Here is a 25576-nt window from a genome sequence, read left to right as displayed (position 1 = left end):
AGAGAAGACATTTTAGACACCCCAGGACTAAAATGTAGGTGTCTTTACTGCAGTACCTCACAGGAGCCCCCCCCCACATGGGTGTGGCTTCTATAGAGTATGCAGAGAGAAGTGATAAGAGAGGGAGTGGCAGGCACCAAAGCCAGCAGAGCCCTCCCAAGGATGTATCTACAGCAGTCCTTTGTGAGAAAATCCTAACAGTTACATGGAATAGGCAGAGGAAAGTATCTCCAAGTAAATTCAAATTCTGGAATTAGGAAGAAATGACAAAAAGTTATTCCTCAAAACAGTTCTAAGTCCCAGGAAGAACCTCCAGAGTCTAGAACTGGCTGGAGCCCCCAGTTATGTTGAGTAGAAAATGCCCCTGCTAAAAATCTTGACAAATACAGTACAAAAATGAAAACACTGCTTTTACATAGGAATATAAATACAGAAGGCTTGAATAAAAGATCAGCAAGTCAGAGAATATTGCTTCTTGGCAAAAAAGGTTTTGTCTCAGGAATGCAAGGATGTTTTAAAAGTAGGCAGGACTGGACCTGGGATGCAGGCCTGTAATCCCAGCTGCTCGGGGAGCTGAGAGAGGAGGATGAGAGTTTAAGGCATGCTTTGGTTATAGAGGGAAATCAAGGCCAGCCTGGGCAATCTAATGAAGCCCTCTCTCAAAATAAAAAGTAACAATGGGCTGGGAGTACAGCTCAAGAATAGAATTCCTGCCAAGCATGTAGGAGATCCTGGGCTCAGTCCCTAATATTAGGGGGAAGGAAAGGAAACAGAAACAGAGTTTATATAAATCACCACTTAGTGTATTATTATTACTATTATTATTACCGTTATTAAATACATCGTGTGTGTGTGTGTGTGTGTGTGTAGGTACATATACACCATGGTGCACCATGTGAACCTCAAAGGACAGATTTGTTGAGTTGGTTCTGGGAAATGAACTCAGGTTGTCAGGTTTGTGCGGTAAGCATGTTTCACCTGTTGACTCACCTCGCTGGCTCTGTATCCTGGATTTCAACATCTTTATTCCTTTATAAAGAAAAAGATGTCTTAAAGATTGTAGAAGCTGATAGACTTGAGCTGTGGAGAAAGGCCAATGGGTAAGAAAGCTTGCTCTGCAAACCTGAGAACCTGAGTTCAAATCCCCATCACCCACATTAAAAAGAAAATTTAAAAAAAAAAAAAAAAAACTGGCTTTTGGCCGAGCTTGCAATGCTAGAACCCTAGAAGACGTTAGCTCAATCATAGAGTATGGTTCCATTGCTTGTGGTTAGGAGATTATTAAGGGTGAAGACACTTCCCCACTGAATTACACACTGTTATTTTATTGTCTCTGTGCTAAAATACCTTGAAGAAACAGCGTAAGGAAGGAAGGACTTTAGTCTGGCTCAGGGCTCAATGAATGTAGTGTCAGCAGGAGCGGTTTCCCGCCGCAACAGTGGGAAGTGACAGTCCAGAGGCAAAGACCCAGTCAACTGGGGTCGCCTCCCAGTGATCCACTTCCAGCTAGGTTCTGTACCATAAAGGCTCCACAGCCTTCCCAAGTAGCACCGTCAACTGAGGACTAAGTATTTAAATGTATACCATGCCGTATTTCATCAGATCTGAACACTGTGAATTTCAAGATATTGATACTTTATGAACAATTAAAACACCCTGCCAGTTAGTTGTACCACTAAATCTACAATTAATTGTACAACATATGCTCAGTCCAGAGATGTTGAAATGTGAAAAGTAAAGCAAATTGCATAAACACCAGTTCTAGAAATTGCAGTCACTGAAATGGACATTTTTTTTTTTTTTTTTTTTCAGAAACTAAGCAAGTAGATATTGATACAAGGTATGTTTCCAGCAGGCAGAAAGATTTGTTCTTCAGATGAAGTTATTGGTGAACCATGCTAACATTTGGATAGAAATTACATTGACTTCCTCTCTAAAGAAGATTTTCTAGATATGAGACTAGAACCCTAACTTAGGAAGGAAAAGCAGTGAGAAGTATTAGCTGCCTGATTAAAGGGCCACTCTTACCAAAAGGCATATTAAAACAATCAAGTTACCTATATGTGAAAGAACATGATTTAATGTATAGAATACCTACAGTCCACAAAAAAAAAAAAAAGGCCATCTAGATCTAGATACCTTAACTGGTAAAGGCACTGGCCACCAATCCTGCTGATCAGAGTTCTGTCTTTCAGAGTCACATGGTGGGAGGAAAGAACCAACTACTGTGAGTTGTCCTCTGACCTCCATATGTCCTCTGGCATGTACACACAAAGAAGTGTGAATTTTTTTAAATAAAAAGTCAGAAAGCTGGATTTTTCATCAGAAGAGACAGATGCATAGCATGTGGCTCTTAATAATCAATGAAGGGTAATTAAAACCAACTATCAGCCTGGGGGTGTAGCTGAGTGGTAGAGCACTTGCCTAGCATGTGGGAGCACCACAAAATAATGAAACAAACCCCCACAATAATAGAACCATTCCTGACTGCAGTCTGTGGGGACTAAGTAACTCAGAGGTTGTAGGGATTCAGGGAATGAGCACTTTGTTCCCTCGATGAAATCTGGGGAGCCCACAGCACCCTGGGCCTGCAGCAGTCCTACCTTGTGCTGAGGTCTTCCTCCACGCAGCCACTCAGCACCGCTCTTCAGAAGCTTTGCCTTGCAGAAATGATCAGACATGTACACAGAGACTTAAGGCCTATTGCTCAGTAGAGCCAACTTGAGCCCCCAAACATCCACTTCCAACCTCGGAGACCTGGTGCAGCAGGAGAGGGGGTTTCAGTTTGGTTTGGATTAAACTGGGGAGGTATGACACTGGGAGATGGCTTGTTACATGAAAGGATGACTGAAGACAAAAGAGAATCATAAATCAGCCTTTCCTCTGAAACTGGAAAGGGCTGCTCCCAGTCCCCAGGATAGAATGGGGCCTGGTGACACCCTGACCTTAGTCTAGTGGCAGACTCAGACTTGACATCTCCAGAACTGGGATGTGGATTTTTGTTGTTGCTTTTGGTTGGTTGATTGATTGGTTGGTTTGGTTTGGGTTTTTCAAAACAGGATTTCTCTGTGTAGCCCTTGACAGTCCTGGAACATGCTATGTAGACCAGGCTGAAATCCACCTGCCTCTGCCCTCTGAGCACTGGTATTAAAGGTGTGTACCACCATGTCTAGCTTGGGATTTTTCTTTTTTGTTTTGTTTTTTTAGATTTATTTATTTATTGTTTATATAGTAACTCTTCCTGCATGTACTCCTATACACCAGAAGAGGGCACCAGATCGCTTTATAGATGGTTGTGAGCCACCATGTGGGTGCTGGGAATTGAGCTCAGGACCTTTGGAAGAGCAGACAGTGCTCTTAACCACTGAGCCATCTCTCCAGCTCCACCCTCCTTTTTTTTGGGGGGGGGGTGTTTTAAGATGGAAGATTTTTGCTAATATTTGTTAGATTAGCAGTAGGAAACAGTTTACTGTATAAAAGTGAACTCTTATTTCCCCGGCATTCTGCCTGTGGGCTCTGGATTTTTTGATGTCTAATCAAAGCATGACTGATTATTAAAACAAGGCTTGCTTCTGTCTGTGGCAAGACTGAGTACTATGTCCCTTCAAAGTTGTTCCCCAAGAACACAGCATACCAGGAGGCCTCTTCTGGGAGGACTGGGCCCACAGGTAAGTTCCCTACTCACTTGCCCTCCAGAAATGACCTCTTTTCTCTCCCAGTTCCTCTTCTACATCACTCTCCAACTAGAGGGTAGAAGGCTCCTGTTCCTGTGGTAGTTTATGTTGATCCCTGTCTGCTCCCTCCTATTTGGAGCCCATAGGACATGTTCACTGCTTCTCCTTTTCAGCCCTAGTTATCTCAGACCCACCCGCCAGCTCTTTCTAGCCCTATCCAGTTCAGCTCTGCTAGGATGGAGCAGGCATTGTCTCATAATACTCCCAACCCTGCTGCAGCTTCACCATCTCTACCACTATGGAGCTGTGGAGGGGCATAAGGGACCTGTTCTCAGGGATCTGTAGTAGGGCCCTGCTTTCTGCCAGGTAGTGACCACATGCCCACTTATGTACGCATTCAGAGTACAGAAGAGCTGGACAGAGGGTTAGAGGTGACCTGGGGCTTCTACCTTGTTTCCCTGCCCCTGCCCCTGGGCACCAAGCCTGGAGAGGATGTTTTAAGAAAGGGAATGGGTAGGGACACCCTAGGCAGGTGCCAGCCCAAGTGTGTTAGTGTAACATAGGCTGGGTCTGGCCCAGCAGGTTACAACACTCATGGACAGAGAAAGGTATCACTGGGCCTTGACCTTCGTGGGATGTGGGCTGAGAGGCATCAAAACAATCTAGGGACAGCAGGCTGGAGAGGTATACAGAGCTAGACTTAGGAAAGCCATCTTGAGTTAGGCGTGGGAGCCTGTGACCCGATTGCTAGGACCCAGCCCCAGCTTCCAGCTGAAGAGGAAACATCCTAAGGCCCAGGGCCCTGTGCCCAGCCTACCTAGACATCACCACCTCTTCCCCCACAGATACCCAGCATCTGAGCAGGGCTGCGTCAGGGCTCACTCTCTTGCTATGCATTTTAATTTTATGTGGGTGTTTTTCCTCCATCTAAGTATACTGCTTTGCTCTTGGAAGCCAGAAGAGGGCATTGGTCCTCTGGTACTGAGTGAGAGATGGTTGTGTGTGCTTGGAACAGAACACTGGTCCTCTGCAAGAGAAGCAAGTGTTTCTAACCACTGGGCCACCTCTCCAGCCCCTGGACTTACAGTTACATAAACCCATAGAAAAAGTTACAGCCAAGTAAAGCTGGTGTCAAAGATTAGGGGCTTGATTCCTCCTAGCACCTGGGATCTAACAAGATACTTGTACTAATTCCTTCCTTTCCTCCTGCAAAAAAAAGTAATACAGCTTGGGGGGGGGGGGGGGAGTTTAAATTAGCCCAGGGAAGCTAGTGAAATGGCTTAGTGGGTTAGGACACTCGCCACCAACCAAGCCGATGACCTGAGTTCAGTCCTTGGAGAACCAGATGGTAGCGGAAGAACAGTGACTCTTACAAGTTGCCCTTCACATACATGTGACGGCATGTGCGCATGGGTCTGTGTGCACACACAGTCTTACACAAATAAATATAACTTTTAAATTAAAAACCAGCCCAGGGATGAGATGAGAACCCTTTCCGATGTTTTGCATGCAGATACCTGAGGGCTTTCTTGCCGTCCGTCCCTGTAGTGTGAAGTGATTGCCAGCAGCATGCTCTAATTGCTATCAAAAGCAGAGACTGGAACGTCCCAGCATTCAGGAGGCCGAAGCAAGGTGGTTGCACATAGTTTGAAATTACCCCAGGCTACATAGCAAGATCAGTCTCAAAAAAAAGCAACAGCAACAACAAAAAAACCTACATAGCGGGCATGGTGGTGCATACCTCTAATCCCAAAATTAATTGGGCAGAGGCAGGTGGTTTTCTGAGTTTGAAGCTAACCTGGCTACAGAAGTTCCAGGACAGTCAGCGCTACACAGAGAAACCCTGTCTCAAAAAACAAAAACAAACAAAAAAACAGTACAAGAGCAGAGATTTAGGATTGGAGAGCCTGGAGAGTGACTGTTTTCTTGTGATGGTCCTCTACTGTTGACCAACCAGTGAAAGAGTAAGGTTACAGCAGGCTGAGGAGGTGTGATCGTGTGCTTTCAGCTTACCCCAGTGGTTCAAGCTACACATGCCTTCTGGGACTTGCTGAGATCCACTGCTCCCTCACCCCCACCTCTCTGGTCCTCCTCCCTTTGTCCTGTCCATGTGCTCTCCTGTTTCCTGCAAGACTTGATTGCATTCATGTTCAGAGTCCATCTCTGAGTCTGGTCTCCATGGCGTATTCAGGGCCTACTGCACACCAGGATCTGCTGCCCACAGGGGCTTTACCTTTTCAAGGACATATCACAGGACCCAGAATGGAGGCTTCCTGGGGGCAGGGGAGCTGCCAAGGGCTGAAGTTACTGAGAGGGTTTAGAGTCTTGAGTCTGAATTCCTTAGATCTGAGAAGGTATCTCCCTGCTTGCAAGGAGAAACAAGGAGACAGGGAGTGGCCCAAAACCAAGGAGGAGAAGAGCTGTGACAACTCTCCATTTAGAGAGCCCTTTCACAGGAAGCCCTGAGAAAGTGCACATGCCTGTTGAGGTCAGGCTGAACCTTGCCCTAAGTAACTCCATATTGTGTAAACAGTGGCTTTGCACACTGACTACCCTGTGAGACTGTTTACAGGCAGCTTTGTACTCCATATTGAAGATGGAAGGTGACTGTTCAACACCATTCACATGGCACAGACAGATAGTGACTATCCTGGGAGTAGAAAGGGTGCTCCGTCATGGTGGATTGGGGCTATGGGGGCACATGGGCATATTAAAGTCATATCAGGAAAATCAGGCCCAAGAACTTACTGGGCACCCCAGGGTAAGGAAAGTAACTCTTCCATCTGACCCCATGAGAAGTAAACATGTAGCAGTCGGGTGGTGACAGTCCCCTCTGATCTGTCTCCTCACCACTCGGCATATATCAAGGACTGACTGACAGGCAAAGGTCCCCTCACTCTCCGAGGCTTCAGATTGTCTGTTTCCACTGTTGATGCAGCCTACTCAAATTGCCATCCACCCATCCCCCTGTTTTATCTGGTACTGCTGTCCATCACTCAGCTTGTTCCTTTGTCTGGACCAAGTCTTTCAGAGGCAAAAGGACTCAGGCAGGCCTGCTGCTTCACTCTCAAATCTGTGACCCACAGTGTCCTGACTCACAGCCACCATCCATTTCTCCAACTTCTGCAGTTCTGTTTAATTATCAGAGACTTGTGTCCCTGACAATTCCCTGGCTTTGGCTTCTCAGGCCTGTTTGGAAACTCTGAAACTCCTTGCCTCTTCAACCCCTTACAGCCATCCCATAATCTACAAATATACATATAAAGAGTTATATTTACTATGTGATGTGTAATATATAAGAGTAAGTAAGCGCTGGAGAGATGGCTCAGTGGTTAAGAGCACTGGCTGCTCTTTCAAAGGACCTGAGTTCAATTCCCAGCACCCACATGGTGGCTCATAACCATCTGTACTGAGATCTGATGTCTTCCTTTGGCATCCATGTGTATATCAGATGAAGCACTTGTTCATAAATAAATAAAAACTAAAAAAATCTTTAAAAAAAAAAAAAGAAAGAAAATAGTAAATAAGATTACAACAAAAGAACCTGTGTTTGCCTCAGCACTGTCAAGGAAAGCAGGAGTGTTTGGCAAATTGCTGCTGTTGAAAATGCTGTACTGAATTTGTTGTCAATAAAATGTGACATTGTGGAAAACAAACTGTCTGTGTTCCTAACCTCATCCTTGCAGCAGTGTATAAGCTCACACCTCAGGAAGTGGTAAAGCCCTTCCCCTTTTCTCAGTGCTGGGACCCCTGTGGATCTTCACTTCAACCCCACAGAAACAGGGCTGCCTGACGGGACACCTGTGTCTGGTCCTATAACTACCATCTCCCTGGGCATTCCTGTGGCAGACAGAACTGCTGCCACTGGAATCTCTAAGCAAATAAGATGCCTAAGGTACATCCAATTTGCATGTTGGGTGTGTGAAGGAAAAATGGGCTGACTGTTTGCAGGCTCAGAGTCCCACACCCTCTTTTCAAACAGGCAGATCCTGCCCAGAGACTTTTTCCGAGACCGCACCCCAGTGGCCAGCTGTACTGAGTACCTCTCTTGTCTGCTTCCAGCCCCTTTACCCTGGGAGGCAAAGGCAGGTGAGTGGCTGCCACAGCTCTGGCAGGGCTCTAGGGTCAGGGCTGGCCCTGATTTTGCTCCTGCGGGAACCAGGCATGTGCTGATGAGCTGGCTATGAATTCTGCAGTCTCCTCTGGAAGCCACTGTGCCAGGTAGGCTGAGTGTCGTCCTGGATGCTTGGGCCACAGGGAGGGTAGAAGGGAGATGGACTCACTGGGGTTCCACCCTCTGAAGAGGGAGCGGCGGCATTGGAGCTTGCTCTCCAGCGGCAGAAGCCTGGCACAGTTCTGCTCTAAGCCCTAGAGATGCAGTGACAATATTCAGTGTAACTACCATAACTCCCTACTATAAGGAGTCAGCATTCCACCTGCCCATAACAGATTTTGTCTGGGGTCTTTAGTTGAGACTCCTTTGTCATTGCACTCAGTCCCACCCATCAGGAGACATACACTGCAGAGCTTTTGTATAAGAGCACCTGTGGTTTTCATTCCCTCCTGGGGTCCCCACACTGTGATGCTGAGTCCTGGCAGGAGCTGGAGGTTTGGGCTTATGTATACCTTCCAGGACCCTGTGTCCTTCCCCTGTCTGCTCACCTGAAAATTAGCCCTGCTCCCACCTACCTCCTTTCCAGACCATGTGTCACAGGCTGGCATGAAGACTCCATAGAACTCCCCAAATGACTGTGCTTCTCCTTGCTGGAGAGACTGGGGTCCTGGAAGTAGGTCCTCTAGAATTATAGCAAAAGCGGATGGCCCTAAAGGGTACTGTCTATCCTCCATGACCCAAATGGCCCTCCTCTATAGGTGAAGGAAGGAAGAGGGAGGGTCTGTGTGGCAACCTCATACATACTGTGACATTGCCTTACACAGAGTGAAAGCACTCAGGACCAAAGAGGGTTCGGCACTTACTGGATGAATGAATAGGAGGATGGGTGGGTGGGTGGGTGGGTGGATAGATGAATGGATGCTACACTAGGCTCCTAGATACTCCATTCAGTGGCTGGCTCTTTCCTGGATCTAACGTCCCAGAGTGTGGGGATTCTCACATGCCTACATTAGGACAGTACTGTCTGACCTTGACAGAGCCTTTGCCCACTTCTCTGCACCAGTCTCTTTACATGTAGAACAAGCTTGCCACAGGCTCTGCCACAGTGTCAGGGCTGGCTCTCACTGGTGTCCTCTCTAACCACTCATGCCCTGGCTACCCTGGCCTTGGTGTGGTGCAGGAGTGAGATGCTGCGGCGGCGAACCCGGGAAGAAGACAGCATGGTGCTGATCGACATGGCCTCCCCGGAAGCAGGGAATGACTGCTCTTACGGAAGCACAGCCCAAGCCTCAGAGGTACCCTCAACCATAGGGATGGTGTTCAGCATGAAACCACCCTTCCTCCTCCTCCCTAGACTCTGGACCATGAGGGTCCTGTGTGCTGTGTGATTTGGGAGATCTCTCATCTCAGTCACGGCCTGTATTCTTGCTCTTGTCCTAGAGCACTTGAAAAGTGGGTACAACATCCAAATGCAACCCCCAGCCCTGGATGACAGGGGAAAGACGCCACACCACCAGGTCACCACTCACCTCCCTCAAACTTGGAGGGACAGTCTGAGATCCTATTAGACAGGAGGCTTGGGGGAAGGAGAGAAGACAGATAGGACCAAGGTCCTGGGTTTGGTCCTTCTCTGCCAGAACCCCTGTGAAAGGAGGAAACTGGGACCACATACATATTTTCTGGATGTGGGGAATGGTGAAGTATGGTGAGTCACCCATGAATTCTGGTACACGCAAAGGCCTGCAAATACTGGAAGGCAGATAGCAGATGCGCAGGGTGGCCACACCCTGGATGTTTTGCTGCTTCCCTGCTTTCTCTTCTCGAAATGGAATGGTTCTTGTGACCAATCTTTCTTCTGTTCTGCATCTAACAATTTGTCGGAAAAGCAACTCATGAGGGGGCCTACTCCTGCTAGGAGAAAGAGCTTTGTAGTCAGGGTCATGTCCTGGCTGGAATGGGCCGTGGAGCTAATAGAAGGTGGAGGGAAGGTTAAGAGCATGCCTGGGGCTACCTGAAGGTTAGCATTAGAGTGGGAAACAGGAGTTAAGCTTGATACAGGGGTTAGTCCCTATGAGACAGGTAGAGGCCTTCTACAAAGGCAAGTAGTTCCAGAGGGAGAACATCTTGGTCTGCCTAGCTTCCTTTAGCCTCAGCTGAGCTTCTTCAACACCAGAAGACATTGGTCTCCTGAACAAAACCAAGGAGCCCTCAGTGCCTATGGAAAACAGAGTCCCTATAGGTACCATTTTGCCCCTCTGTATCATGAAATGAGGCCCCCAAAAGGGGAACACAAAGCCTTGCTTTCCAGAGGGAAGAAGAATGTAAGCAAAGCAAGGATTCTATACCCTGATTGAACTGACTTGTCCTCAAGAGCACACAAGAACAGCATGGCTTCCCTTCCAGGTGTGAAGACTGGGAAGGGCATTCAGTGCAGGCCTGAGCATGGTTTTTGCCACATGCTGGGTAGAGCACTCAAAGACCAATGGAGGCGGGTGGGGAAGATAAGGATGGCGAGAGCCAGACACTAGCCTACCATTCTAGTTCAGCCTTCCCTTCCCCTCTACAGCTCCCAACTTTTCTCTGCATGCTCCTCTGTTAGCAGGGTGGTCTGGGGCAGGGCCAGAGCTAGACTGGGAGACAGGGATGAGTGGGAAAGCTGAGCAGGAAATGTCAAAGGGGGAAGAAAAAATGAGAAAGGAGGGCAGGAAGAATTAGGGAAGGGTGGAGATGGTACAAGTTGGAAACAGGAGGGGCAAAGTGGAACATGGAAAGAGGTAGGAGGAGGGACAAGAAGCAACTAGGAAGGGGGCGGGGTGGGAGTGACTCATACTGATGGTTGGGTGCTGAAGGCTTTCTTCCTTCCTCCAGGCAGATAAACAGCAGGTGGTCCCCAGCAGAGTTGGGAGCTATGCCAAACCCCCAATTGGTAAGCCATCTGTACTCTGTTGGTCCTGGGGTGGGGTCATAAGTGAGGTGCCTGGCAGCAGGAAGCCAGCAGGCTTGGGTCAGCTCAATAACCAGGCTTCTAGTGATAGTCCAGTGTTCTGGGGACAACTGTAGTACTGGAGTTGAGGTGAGAGCCGCCTGCTGAGCAAGTGGTACACTGGGAGATAACAGGAGAGTAAGGTCCCCTGACAGGAGAGCACAGAGAGGAAAACCGAGTAGTGACTGCTCCAGCCTTCCTCATTTTCAGCCACAAGTTTGTTTTTTTTCTTGCATTCACATCTTTCTACCTTTAAGTGTTCTCAGATCCACTTCTCCCACCATGCCCCTAGCCCATGGCTTCCACTTGCCCAAAGCCACCTTCATGTCCTGCTGGGACCTACAGCAGTTCTCTGTGGGGTCCAGGGCCCACACACTCCCCAGCAGCTCCAAAGTAGACAGCTCTAACCTCACATGCCTTAGCATGACTATTACAAAAATGCAAAGCAGAAAGTAGCATGTTCTGCCAAAGTGTGTGGGCATTAGCACACACATACCGCTGGAGAGGCTGTAATAAGGCACACACAACACTGAGCTTCCACAGGAGCTGCACCCAGATCCTCAGGGACCCACGTTCTCTCTGAACGTGGTCAAAGGAGGCAAATGTTAATGCTCTTGGCTTTATTTAGGCAGGTTTTTTTTTTTTTGAAACAGCTTTGTTAATAAATAATTTACATACCACAAAGTTCACCTATTCTCTTCTTTTTTCTGTTTTGAATGGGGAATAAGAATAATTATTATGTACAAGCTTTTGTGTAGACATATTTTTTTGTTTTTATTTATGTGTGGGGGGGATTCCTTTGTTTTCTTATCTTTTCTTTGAGAAAGAGTTTCTCTGCATAGCCTTGGCTGTCCTGGACTCATGTTGCAGACCAGGCTAGCCTTGAACTCATGGAGATCTGCCTGTCTCTGCCTCCCAGAGTGCTGGGATTAGAGGTGTGCACCACCATGCCCTGCTGTATGGACATGTTTTAATTCTTCTTGACCAGATAGTTTCAGGTAGACTTGCTATGTCATAAGGTAACCCAATGTTTAACCTGTTGTATAAATGCCGAACTTTTCAAAGATAGTTTCCTGTTTCCCATAATACCACAGTGTGTGCTCTTAGCACAGCACAGCCCTACTAATGCCTCCACTTGGCATGTGAAATGTTATTAAAGTAGAAGAAACTCGAAGTGATAGAATTGGTATTATAAAGGACTCAACAATAAGCTGGGTGTGGTGGTGTACACCTGTAATCCCAGCACTCAGGGAGGCGGGGGTGGTGGATTTCTGTGAGTTTGAGGTCAGCCTTGTCTACAAAGCAAGTCAAAGAGAGCCAAGGCTACACAAAGAAACCCTGTCTCAAAAAACAAACAAACAAACAAACAAACAAACAAAAGGACTCAACAATAGATTTGCTTAGGGGACAGTAAGCCACACAAGTAGAATTTAGCTAAAAGAATATATCCTCCTAACTACCCCAAAAGATAAGTACTATGCTTACCAGGCCTATTAGAGATAAGCAAAATTTAGAATACAAGGATGTAAATGTTTACTCACCTGGATTGAGCAGCCATTAGACCCTGGTTCCGATACCAAAGACATGCCTCTACAGGGCAGCTCAAGGGAGGCACTGCAGGATCACAGCCGTAATTAAGTTCTAGTCTGCCATTAAGTCCTGTATTCTCAGAGGAAACATAAAAACTCTCTCAGTGGGCGAGATGACCCTGGGTCACAGCTGTTCAAAAGAGACCTGCACTGCTGTGTTTAAATAAGTCTCCCATCTGCCGAAGTAATCTCACTCACAGTCTTCCCCGTCTCTGTCTAAATTGTTGGAAGCATAACTTGTGGCCAGGACCAGAAAGAGCTGTAAGGATGACAGAGTATGCAAAATGCATAAGCCTGGGGTCTATATAAACTAAGAAAGCAGAATGCTTTCTTAGTTGGGGGTCAATTCTTGTTTTGGCATTAGCCCCAGTCACCTAGGTACCTCAGTAAAAAACTGTCCTTCATCTCTAAGTGTGCTGGTGGTTCCTCACTGGGACAGCATATTCTATGACATTATTGCTATAGATTGGGTTTGTATTTTCCTAACGACTGTCTTTTCTTGTGCCAATTAGGCATTTTATATCTTCTTTAGAGAAATTATCTTCAAAATCTTTGCCCTTTTTAAATTGGTTGTTCTTTTTTTCTTTCTTTGTGTGTGTGTGTGTGTGTGTGTGTGTGTGTGTGTGTGTGTGTAAGAGCCCTTTTAATTCTGGGTATGCTCCTTATTAGACACATGTTATGCAAAAGTTTTCTCCTATTCTCTGGGTTGCCTTTACCTTTTGGATGGCATCCACTGATGAAATTTGTCTTATCAATTTTTCTCTAATTGTTGTACTTTTTTTTTTTTATCCAAGAAATCACACCTAACCAGGTTTCTTTAGGAGTTTGGGACATAGACTGTGGGAACCAAGCTACAGCAGGGATCCTAGGAGGACACACCCAGTCCCTCTCCAGCCTCAGTTCCTGATCTGCACTGCACACAAGCCTGCTCTCCAGCCCTAACTACAACCAAGGAGCCAGCTGGGCAAGAGCACTGGAGAAGCCAATGGCTCTCACTTCCTATCACAACCCCTGTGCCCCAGTTGAGAACCCAGCAACCCTGCCCTGGGCCTGCATTCCATTAGCCTGAGCTATCTACCTCTGTCCCCATTGATCCTTGCAGATTTTGTTCTTGTTTGGGAAGAAGACCTTGGTAGGAACCAAGAGAGCCCTACCCAGGACAAAGACACACATGAGGTCTGGCGGGAGACCTTTCTGGAAAATCTTCGTATGGCTGGCCTGAATATAGATCAGGTACATAGTGGTAAGAAGAGAGTTATGCAGGTTCTGTATTTTCTCATAACCTGACTTTATTCTACAAGTCCGAGGGCCTCCCAGCCAAAAATATGATGCAAACTAAGCCCCAGAGTTCCTCTGGATACCCAACCTTTAGGGAGCTCCCTGTGGCTAGGGAACCACTGACCCCAGGCCAGCAGAAATATAGATCCACCATAACACACTAGGCTCACTCATCACAGAGACTAAAGCCTTCAGGAAAGTCGACAAAACTGCCTCCATCTTTGCCACCCATTGCCTATCTCCACTTTTGTCAGTGTGTGTCATTTGCAGTCATTGTTGGTGTTCATAGGATTTAGCAGATTCAAAGGTCCCTTTTGTGTTTTATGTAATAGTACCACTTAGAACGAATGAGCAGGAGAAATGGAATAGTCATGTAGGCCCTGAGTGAACACTGCAGTGGGCAACGGGGGAATCTCAGGATGGAGGGGTGTGCATGCCCTTCATTGCCAGATCTTTATATACATATTCTTGATACTCTTCATCCCAACCACCTCCTTCTGTCCCCAGAAGCACTGTTGTCATCATGGTCCCCGACCTTAAGATTCAGTTGTGAAACTTCTGTTAATCATATCACTCAGCACTTGAGCTCGGTTTTGTCTGTTTGACAATAGGGTCTTGCTTTTTCCATTTTATGTGGCCCTGTGAAACTCTCCTGAACAGCAGGTACTGTCTACCTTGCTGTGGGCTTGTAGGAGTTTCTTTATTTCTAGTTGAGGACCCCAGTGACAGCTAGCTTTTGTTAGTCATCTTAGAATTGCTGCTAAACTGCATTTCTCCAGGAGCAGAGTTGATGACCAAGTGAAGCCTTTTCTTAAATGGTGGCCCAATTTACACTGTCTTCTGGGGGTGAGCTAGCACCCCCTTGCTCTGAATGTTTTCAACACATGTCATTGTTAGACTTTTTCATTCTCTCTCCTTTTTAAGATTTACTTATTTTTTTTTAATGTGTAATGTGTTTTGCTTACATGCATACATTCATGTCTGTGCACCACATGCCTGGTGCCTACTGAAATTGGAAGAGGGAGTCAAATACCCTAGGACTGACATTCCAGATGGCTGTGAGCTGCCATTTGGGGGGTGGGAACTAAACCCAGGTCCTCTGCAAAAATAGCCAGTGCTCTAACTGCTGAGCCATCTCTCCAGCCCTAACTTCTCCGTTTTTTTCCATTTTCATCAGTCAGCTGCTATATAGCCTTGGCTGTCCTGGACTCACTTTGTAGATCAGGCTCTCCTCCAACTCACAGAGGTCTGCCTACATCTGCCTCTCCAAGTGCTGGGATTACAGGCGTTTGCCGCCCACGCCTGGCTTTTTATCTAATTTCTAAAGAGGTTTTACACACTTATGAGCCATTTGTGTTTCCATTAAGCTTCTCCTTGACTTATGATAGGGGCACCTGCTCCCAGCCATAGCCCAGTTGAATCCAGTACCTAGACCTGGGTATAATCTAAAATGCATCAAATGTTTAATCCTGGTGCTCAGGAGGCAGAGGCAAAGGCAGGAAGATCTCTGTGAGTTCAAGGCCAGCCTGGTCTACAAAGCAAGTCCAGGACAGCCAGGGCTCTTGTTACACAGAGAAGCCCTGTCTCAAAAAACAAAGAAACAAACAAAATGAATTAAATGCACCTATTTGCCCAAATACCCCACCTGAGCCACCAGTCCACTCTACAGTGCAGCTGCTCCCTTGGGAGTAGAGGCTAAGCCAAGAGCTGTGCTCACAGCTGCTTCCCAGCATCATCAGAGAGGGCAGGACTACACTGCCCACAAGAAAATACCAAAAGCCAAAGGCCGGTGTGCACATATGCATCTTATTAGCCCCCTGTCCTGAAATAAGAACTCCAAAGCAGAGCCATCTAAGTTTGGAAGCAACTGGAAGGCCAACACTTTTTGTATCATGTGCTCCTTTATGTGGGGTCATTTCCCTGTTTCTACTCAGTTGTGTAGGAATTCCTTGTTTGTTCTGGACATGTAGATTGCTTGTCACACATGTCACTGTTGATACAAGTTCCATTTTTTTAAACTGTGGACAGGGCTACTTTTGCCTGTGTCTTAGTCACTGTTCTACTGCTGTGAAAAGACAGCAAGGTAGCTCAAACAAGGGAGAATATGTAATTAGGGGCTTGCTTACAGTTTCAGAGTTAGTTCATTACCATCATGGTAGAGGAGTTTGGTGGCATTCATGGTGCTGGAGCAGTAGCTGAGAGCCACATCCTGGTCTGAAGGCAGAGAGAGAGAGAGACGGACAGACAGACTAGGCTTGGCATGGACTTTTGGCACCTAAAAACTCACTTTCAGTGACACACTTCCTCCAATAAGGCTATACAGTCTAATCCTTTCAAAGAATTCTACTCCCTGGTGACCAAGCATTCAAATATATGAGCCTATGGGGGTCTAAGGGAGCCATTCTTATTCAAACCACCACAACCTCTGACCCTGTGTATTCTGTAACTTTTACACACACACACACACACACACACACACACACACACACAATGCATCCATCCATCTATTCATCACTCATTATTCATCTACCCAACCACTAGCTCTCCAAATACTATCAGCCTTGAGACTACTCAGTTCTTAGCTCTCAGCCTGTCACAGCCATCCAAGGGTGCCCCAAATGGCCAGGTTCAGTTTGCCTCCATAAGAAGGATATAGTTTTTACACAGGCATTTGGGGGAACTCCAGATGGCTGTGATGTACAACAAGAGCTGAGAACTCTGGAAAGGTCTTTGAAAGATAAGTCCATACTCCACAGAAGCTTTTGTTCATAAGATCAAAAGTCTCAGCCCTCCCAGGGCTCTGGGCATGTCTTACCTCAGGGCAGCATGGACACTGCTGTAGGATTTGGGGAAAAGATGTAAAATTAACACATGTCTCTAAACAAGGACAACAGTGACCAGCTCAACAAATGGCTCAAACTAGTCCATCTTGTTAAATAAATGAGTTTATTAAATTACCTATAGAGTACTGGATGTACCCAAGTCACAACCGTCCTAACAGACTCCTAGTCTATATAGCTGTAAGTCTATAGCAGAATTAATATAAATCTGGCCTTTAGTGCTATCTGGCACCAAAGCAGCAGTGACTGCATGCTCCAACAGACAAAAGCAAGCTTTATGTGCACTTTGCCCTTGTCTTTGTCATGGAGTCTGCTGGTCTCAGTAAACAGTGTCTAGGCATGAGGATGGCTTGCTTTGCTGTAGCCTGACATATAGCATAATGGAGGCTGTACAGGCTTCTTAGGTGTGTGGAGAGCAATGTGAATGTCCAGAGGTTTGTAGAAGGCTGAAGCAGCCACTGAGCATTGCTAGGCAAAGCTGAACTTGCTGACCCCCTTTTTAAAACAGAAGATGGGCTAGGTCAATACAGTCTCTGAGAAGCAACAAATGGGTCCCCAGACTTTGGGGGAAGGGCTGGTTTGGTTGTCATTGCCATAGAAGAGGATGCAGGTAGCATGGGCCCCAGATATAGGCTCTCTGCTGTCAGCACAAGCTTTCTGAGGCCTCGCAAATGAGCATTCCTACTGAGATGGTGTACAGCCATTGGCTGCCCATCAGCACCAGGGCTATGGCATTGTTAGCCCTCTCCTGAGTGTGAGTAGACACAGGGCACGCAGCAACACCCTCAGGCCCTCACAGAAGCCCCTGGTGTCTGCAGCATGATGTCCAGGATGAGGCCACTGCAGTACATTACATCCTCCTCAATGCACCCTGGGCTGTTCTCTGCTACTATGCAGAAGACCTGCGCCTGAAGCTGCCTCTGCAGGTATGGGGGAACTGGGTCAGAGGGAGAGGCTGGGAGTCCCCACCTAGGTCAATAGCTGATTGATACCTATGTGCTGGGCTTACTGTCCAAAACCATCATTCCTTAGAGATGGGGACCTTTAGTTCCCTCCTACCCAATGTCACATGGAGTCTCAGAACACCCATTGGGTGAGCAGGAAACATGACAGGCTCTGGAATCAGGGAGGTCCTGGCAGTACACAGGGTAACCACGGCTATCAGCTGGCTGCCTTCCCTGCAGGATCAGAACCTACAGGGCCATCTGCTAAGGCAGCTCCAGCCTTGTGTGCTCAGGGTGAAGGACAGCGGGCTCTTGGAGCCCTCAGGATGACTCACTTGAACTGCTCGTAGCGGGTCACCTGTGTGGTGTGGGGGACAGGGCACACTGTCTACTCTCTTTCATTCCCTAGCGGCATGAGCAGCTCTGGCCCTCCACATAACAGGCCGAGCGACTCTCAGAGCCCGAGGCCCCAGGGAGGGGAGGGGCCACGGCGGAGGCCCGAGGTGGGGAGCATCTGCAGCAGGGTCAATCAGTAAGAGATGCTAGTTCTCAGTGCTTCACTCTTCGACTGCAATCCTGTTTGCAGATTTGCTCACTCTCTTTTCCAGCTGTGAAGATCTTCTGAATAATTTTCTTTCCAGGAGCTACCCAATCAGGCCTCCAACTGGTCAGCCACTCTTCTGGAGTGGCTGGGCATCCCCAATATCCTGCTGGAGGAAGTGCCTGACACGCCCCCGGAGTGCTACTCCTGCCACTTCAAAGCAAGCAAGCTGCAATGGTATGCTAGTGCAGCCCGGCTGAGCCCAGCAGGACACTAAGAACTAGGGTGGTTGTGTGAGTGAGACTGTGAATGAATTAACTAAACACCCTCCTGTGGGACCAGCCCCCACTAAGAACTAGGATGGTTGTGTGAGACTGTGAATGAATTAACTAAACATCATGCTTTTTCCCAAATGCTCTCCTCACCTGGGATTTTCAGAGAATACCATCTAAATCCCAGGTGAACAAGCCTACTGAGCAGCTAGCTGTGTGTTGGTAAGTGACCCACATTAGCCATGCTAGGGTGGCTGTGCTGTGGGACAAACATGCCCCAGATTCTAGGAATGGACACACAAGGCCCAAGTCATGATACATTTCTGTTGCTATAACAAAATACCCAAAGATTGGTGGTATTCTGTTGAGAAAAGAAGTTTGGAAGCAGGGCACATGGCTCAACAGGTCAAAACACTTGTCTTACAAGCCTGAGTTCAATCCCTGGAACCTACCAAAAAAGCCAGATGTGATGGTGCTCATCTGCAACCCCCAAACCCCTATGGTGAGATGGAGAAAAAGACAGAAGAATTGTACTGGAGCTCACAGCCAGCTAACCTGGAGCACATGTGCAGCAGAAACTGTCGACACCCACCTCAGCAAGGCCTCCTGGTGCTGGGACTTCTGCACGTGTGCTGTGGGATGTGACATCTTATAAACTCAACATACATGCACACACAAAGAAGAAACAGGAAATGGGGTCTGATATAGAGCAATTACTTCCAACCCACTCTTCCCTCTCACTGTATGAAACAAACTGTTCTTTAAAAGAAGAAGCTCGGGCTGGAGAGATGGCTCAGAGGTTAAGAGAGCTGGGCTGCTCCTCCAGAGGTCCTGAGTTCAATTCCCAGCAACCACATGGTGGCTCACAAACATCTATAATGAGATCTGGTGCCCTCTTCTGGTGGTCAGGCAGTACTCTGTATACTAATAAATGAATCTTTAAAAAAGAAAAGAAGAGGTTTATGCAGCTTGCAAGTTAGGAGGCTGATAGTCCAGGATTGGTAGCCTCAGCTGGTCAGCCCCTAGCTAGATATAGCAGTCATAACACAGTGAGACAGAGACAGAATGGGAGCTAGCTAGACCCAGAAGAGCAGACTAAGCTGTCTTCTTCCTTCAATAACTGAATCTTTCCTGAGATCAGAATTAGCTCCCTTTAAGAGCAGACACCACATGACCTCATGCCTTGGGCTGCCCCTAACCCTAAATCTGAGTCTCACTATGTAGCTTTAACTGTCTTGGAACTGGATATGTAGACCAGGCTGGCCTTGAACTCACAAGCGCTGAGATTAAAGGTGTGCACCACCATGCTTGGCTTGGCCTCCCTCCTACAGGTCCCACCACTTTGACACTTCATAGCCCGTAAACTTCCATGAGACGCACTCAGACCATGTCTCCTCCTGTATCTTGCCTTCTGTGTGGCAAAAATCCCCAGACTCTCCAACCTCTAAACTTTTCTCACCTCTGCAGGTTCCTTGGGAGTGACAATCAGGACACCTTCTTCACCAGCACCAAAAGGCACCAGATTGTGAGTGGAGTGCGTTCACTGCATACCCTAATCTGACCAGGCTCAGAGAGGCCTGACATATCCCAACCACCAACCCTGAGGTCTTCATGGCCACCATAAAGCTCCAAGAGGGCTGAAGGCTTAGAGAATGACCCTGATCTTGCTCCATAGAGTGAGGATATGGCCTGGAGGCCGGACAGTGGGGGCAGGGCATGTCCAGACTACCCTGGATCAAGAAAAAGCCAGCTCCCTATCCAGTACCCCTCTATAATCCTGGGGCCCAGCATAATCCAGGTTTATGGACTTGTGGGATCTAGGCTACCACGGTCCTAAGCACAGGTGAGGCGGTCTTGCTGGCTGGCCAGAACAGGCAAGGAAGAGGTTTCAGTATATCCTAAACCAGTCTGTCAAAACCAGGCTACAGGGGCAGGTCTGAGGCATTAGTACATCAGCTTTCAACCTGTAGGTTTGACGAGTGGGGGTCGCACAACCCTTTCACAGAGGTCGCCTAAGATCATTGGAAACCATAGATATTTGTATTATGATTTTAGAACAGTAGCAAAATTACAGCTACAAAGTAGCAACAAAAATAACTGTGGTTGGGGATCAGCACACCATGAGGAACTGTATTAAGGGTCGCAGCATTAGGAAGGTTGAGAACTGCTGACCTGGGAGGTCTGCTCCAACAGCATGTGGCCAGGCAGGGTCTAGACAGGGCGCTGCTAACAGTAGCCTCCAAGCCATAGGTTTCCCACCCAAGACAGTTATCCTAACAAAGGTGAGCCTAGTGGCACAGGCATCCATGCATGACTAGGCCCAGGTTCCAACTAGGCCTGCTGAGTTTGTAAGACTGGAGAATGACTGTTAACCCTGCCAGTGTGGTCATGAACGTGTGGTTAGGACACAGGACCTGGGTTTCATGACCTTGGGGACACTCCATTAATACCATTATCTGTAAGTGGGAACTGTAGGTCATCCAAGGTTTCCGGACCAAGCTGGGTCTCCCTGCTGTGCCATCACATGACCTGTGATGGGTACCATCTTCCACCCATCCTGCAGCTGTTTGAAATCTTGGCCAAGACTCGCTATGGCCACAAGAAGAAAGGCTTGTTTGGGGTTGACCAGCTGCTGGCGGAGGGTGTCTTCAGCGCAGCCTTCCCCCTGCATGATGTGAGTCTCAGGGATGGGCGTTGAACTAGGGTGGGCTGTGAGTTCCCCCACCCCCCAGGGCTACTGTCCATCATACCCACAGGAAGCAAAGGAATCTCATCCTCCATGACTGTCACCCTGGTGTCAGGAATATCAAATACATAGCCTTGTAAAGTGAAGAAGTGGGTGTTGGAGGCTGAAGGTTCAGCTTGGCTTCCTGACCCTGCTGGCGGGGGCGGGGCAGCAAATATACTAGGCTCCCACTCCAGGTGCTAAGGCTGGGTTCCTCAGGCAGTGTCTCTCCCTAGGGAAGATAGTGAGATAGGGAAGAGAGAGAAGACACCCTTCTTTGTACCCAGAAGCTTGGCAGCCTGGGGCAGTGGCAGAGAGACATTTACCACAACAGCTGCCTGGTGGTGCCCTGACACCCATATTACCATCCCGGATGTAGCCCATAGGTAGGTCAGGATATTGTTCGTGCCCCAGCATCTCTGCAGCCTTCCACCACACAGGAGAGGCCTGCAGAGCAAAATTTCAAAAGGTCTTGAGTCAGGCAGCCCATGAGGCCCTGAGGACAGTCCTGCTTACAGGCACTCCCGACACCACACACACACACACACACACACACGCACACACGCACGCACGCACGCACACAGATACTTGTCTTGAAATGGTATCGCTCTTCCTGTCAGCTGAGTTTGGGTGCTCATGGATTGGCTCATGGCTCGGATACCATATAGCATATATGGCAGGCCTCCAAGACCCCAAAGAGTTGTTTGTTAACCTGTACCCCAGCTACAGTCCTGGTCAGATCTTTCTGATTTATCCCTTCACTGGACACTCAGCAGACCCAGGGATAAAGGGAGCTCAACCTGCATTTCCCTTGAGACCCTTCTTGGCCCATTCCTCCTTGGGGTCTTTGTTGTTTGCCTACATTGGATGGTGGAATTGTGGGTCTGAGTTGGCGCTGAAGTTCCCATACCTAGAAGTGTGTCCTGAGGGATGACTGGCGGCAGATCTAAGCTCATCAATAAGAATCCCCAATGGCTTCTTATTCTAGGGCCCATTCTCTGCAACCCCAGAGAGCTCACAGGTCCCCGGGCTCACCCAGCGCCAAGTCTTATTCCAGCACTGGGCTCGCTGGGGCAAATGGAGCAAGTACCAGCCACTGGACCATGTGCGCAAGTACTTCGGTGAGAAGGTGGCTCTCTACTTCGCCTGGCTTGGTGAGTCTTGTCTTGCTGCTTGGTCCTTGTGTTATAACAGTCTGCCCTCTGGGACAGTTCTACCATCAGGCCATACTCCCCCAATGATACAACAGATACTAGGCACTACACTGGGAGCCTCTTAGTTTGTGAGGTCCCTCTTGACTCCCAGCTAGCTTCCATACACCCAAACTCTACTCCAAGTCTTCTCTTCTCAGCCAGGCTGGCACCTTCAGAGACTATCTGTCCTCCCTGGGCACTGCCTCTTGACCTTCCATCCTCATCCTGGGATTGCCTTTCCTGATGTCCAGTATGGCCATGCTGGAGGATTTCAGGGTGGAGTAGGGGGAGAAGGACTCTTCATCTAGGCTCCAGAGAGGAAACATTTTATAGGTGTCTTCCTGGCCTCACAGGGTCTGTAGGGGCCAGGACACTGGCTGGGGTCTGGGCTGACCCCACAGGAAATAGGCAGATGCATGCTTGGTGGATGTGGAGTACCTCAGGGTACCTGGATATGGTCCATTGAGATGGGGGTGCAGGTGAGTTCAGAATGACCCACACCTTCACTGGGGCTTGGACTGCATGAATCCTGTGCCTCTCAGAAATTCACAGTGAGCAGTTGGCTGGAGGTATGTAAGTGCTAGAGGACAATATCAGGAGATAAAAGGCCCTGTGGGATGGAGTCAGGGGGCCACTGGTACTTAGCCAACAAGGTGAGAGAGTGCAGAGTTGAGGGCAGATGCTCAGAGTCAAGGGCAGTGGCCAGGAGAGACCCCTGAGTCTCTCAGTATCCTTCCGGAGATTCTGGTTCCCACTGGAACTATCCCAGGAAGCTAATACACCCCCTGTGCACACCCAATTTCCAACAGCTGGACTCTTGGCATCCCTTCTGCAGGGTTTTACACTGGTTGGCTCCTGCCTGCAGCAGTGGTGGGCACAGTGGTGTTCCTGGTGGGCTGTTTCCTGGTGTTCTCAGATGTACCAACGTAAGTGCCCTCTCAACTCCCAAGCCTTCCTGTGTCTCATGAGGGTGTGTGGCTATGGGATTCCCAACCACTGGGCCCTATGTGGAGCTGGGGTGGAGGTGTGTGATGAGCACAGCCTGCTCTTCTGAGGACACATCTAGAAGGTGGACTGGACAGAGATGTCCCAGGCTGACCCAGGTGGACAGAGATGCCCCAGGCTAGTACTGACACTCCCATTTTGTCCTTAGAATAGCACAGACTTTTCCTACAATGACTGACTGGCTTTGTGTTTTACTTAAATGTGTATCTGAAAGTCCAAAGTATTACCTTTCATTGTTATTGTCCAATTTATTAAAAAAAACAAAAACCTACTGCTTTTTAAAGACGTGCTGATGGGGTTGGAGATGTAGCTCAATTGACAGAGTGCTTGCCTAGCTTGCGGGAGGCCTTGGCTTTAGTCCCTAGCACCAGCTCTGGTGCTGCACACCTGCAATCCCAGAACTTAGGAGATGGAGACAGGAGAAGAGGAAATTCAAAGGATCCTCAGCTACATAGCAAGTTCAAACCCAGCCTGGGATACGTGAGACCCTATCTCAAAAATATAACAGTAACCAGAAGTTCTAGGACTGGAAGAGCAGTGGTTGAAGGTGAGGAGTGGGACTGACTTGGAAGGGGGTACAGCCCTTCAGCTCCTGGAACCACATCCATGCCCCACAGGCAGGAGCTGTGCGACAGTTCGGATGGCTTTGACATGTGCCCACTCTGCTCTGACTGTTCTTTTTGGCTGCTCTCCAGTGCCTGCACCCTGGCCCAGGTATGGTAAGAGAGCTGGGGTCAGGGCATCAAGAGATGGCAGCTCCTATAGGTCCTGGCCTTGTGAAGGCAGAACCCTCAGTGAGCTCTGTCAGCTCTGTTGCCCCTAACCTGACATTCAGGTATATGTCTCACAAATGACTATCAAGAGTGTCACAAAGTAGCTCTTACTGCTATTAGTATTAGATATGGCTGTCTTGGTTTCTTTTTATTGTTGTCATAAAACACCATGACCAAGCCCATCGCTGTGGTGCATGCCTGTAATTCCAGTACTCTGGGAGGCAGAGGCAGAGGCAGGCAGATTTCTGTGAGTTCAAGGTTAGGGCAGCCTCTACAAAGTGAGTCCAGGACAGCCAAGGCTACACAGAGAAACCCTGTCTTGAAAAAAACAAAACAAAAACAAACGTACTGTGACCAAAAGCAGCTTGGGGAAGAAACGATTTATTTGGTTTACATGTTCTGATTACAGCCTATAATAAAGGAAAGTAAGAACAGGAACTCAAGGCAGGAACCTGGAGGCAGGAACTGAAGCAGAAAGCATGGAGGAATACTGCATCCTGGCTTGTTCACAGGCTCATGCTCAGCCTGCTCTCCCTCTCCCTCTCTCCCTTTTATTTTTTGTTTGGGTTTCTCTGTGTCCTGGAACTTACTCTGAAGACTAGGCTGGCCTTGAACTGAGATCCGCCTGCCTCTGCCTCCCAAGTGCTGGGACTTAAAGGCCTGTACCACCACATGTGGCTACAGTTGCTTTCTGATACCTCCCAGAACCACCTGCCCAGGGTTGGCGCTGCCCACTGGGCCTTCTCATATCAATCATTAATCAAGAAAACACCTCACAGACTTCCCTATAGGACAATCTGATGGATATATTTTCTCAATTGAAGATTTTTTTTTCCAGATAACCCTAGGTTGTGTCAAGTTGGCAAAAAAAAACAAGCAAACAAAAACTAAGCAGCACAAACAACTAACCAAGTGATAAACTGGAAACCTGCCCCCAGGTCTTTTAGCCATGGCATCTCCTGAAGCTCTTAGATACTTGCAGAACCAAGAATGCAGACTTCTGAGCAGGAGTCCCTCCTAGCCTAGGAGACCTGGGCCACAGGCTCTGTACAGCCCACCAGTGGCTCAGCCAGCATGGCCCTGGGTGTGCTTCTTTCCCAATGCATATCTGTTATCCTTGGTGCTCAGGATGAACTCACAATTTCTTTGCATCTATCCCAGTAATCCTCCCAGGTATGTCTTAAGATGGACACTTAAGAGTAGAGAATTGAGGCTGGAGATATCTCAGTAGATAAGAGTGCTGGCTGCTCTTGCAGAGGATCCAGGTTCAATTCCCAGCACCCACGTGGCAGCTCACTACTGTCAATCATGGGATCTGACACTCACATACATATATACATACATATGGTAGAGAATCAGAAATTCAAGGTCACCCTCAGTTACATAGCAGGTTCGAGACCAGCTAGAGATACATGAGACCCTTTCTCAAACAAACAAACAAATAAACCCAAAAGAATTACAGAAAAAGTGTTGCCTTTGGCAGAGGATCAGTGATGGGGTGAAGTCAAGGAGTAGGGCTTACAACAATATTTCTAGAAGTTACAAATGCCAAAGCTAGATACTGGCTGTTGGAGCTGCTCTCTCTGGCTCCTGGATATTTCTAGTCTATGGCTGCCTTCTTCTGTTCCTCCTGCTTCTGCCTCCA

General features: G+C 48.0%; 1 protein-coding gene across 1 annotated transcript in view; it reads left to right on the top strand.

The window, feature by feature from the left end:
* Positions 1-7803: 7803 nt before the first annotated feature.
* Positions 7804-25576, top strand: part of Ano7 (anoctamin 7) — a 28791-nt gene continuing 11018 nt past the window's right edge. The window contains exons 1-11 of the mRNA XM_055616790.1: positions 7804-7895; positions 8969-9083; positions 10657-10714; positions 13463-13593; positions 17297-17404; positions 18064-18200; positions 19703-19760; positions 20799-20909; positions 21949-22114; positions 22989-23079; positions 23776-23872. Coding sequence (XP_055472765.1) covers positions 7858-7895; positions 8969-9083; positions 10657-10714; positions 13463-13593; positions 17297-17404; positions 18064-18200; positions 19703-19760; positions 20799-20909; positions 21949-22114; positions 22989-23079; positions 23776-23872 — 1110 coding nt within the window. The 5' untranslated portion in view covers positions 7804-7857. The remainder of the gene's footprint in view (positions 7896-8968; positions 9084-10656; positions 10715-13462; positions 13594-17296; positions 17405-18063; positions 18201-19702; positions 19761-20798; positions 20910-21948; positions 22115-22988; positions 23080-23775; positions 23873-25576) is intronic.

This window comes from Psammomys obesus, unplaced genomic scaffold, assembly GCF_907164565.1.
Source record: "Psammomys obesus unplaced genomic scaffold, mPsaObe1.curated_primary_1811, whole genome shotgun sequence".
NCBI classification, from domain to species: domain Eukaryota; kingdom Metazoa; phylum Chordata; class Mammalia; order Rodentia; family Muridae; genus Psammomys; species Psammomys obesus.
This window is presented reverse-complemented; position numbering and strand designations above follow the sequence as displayed.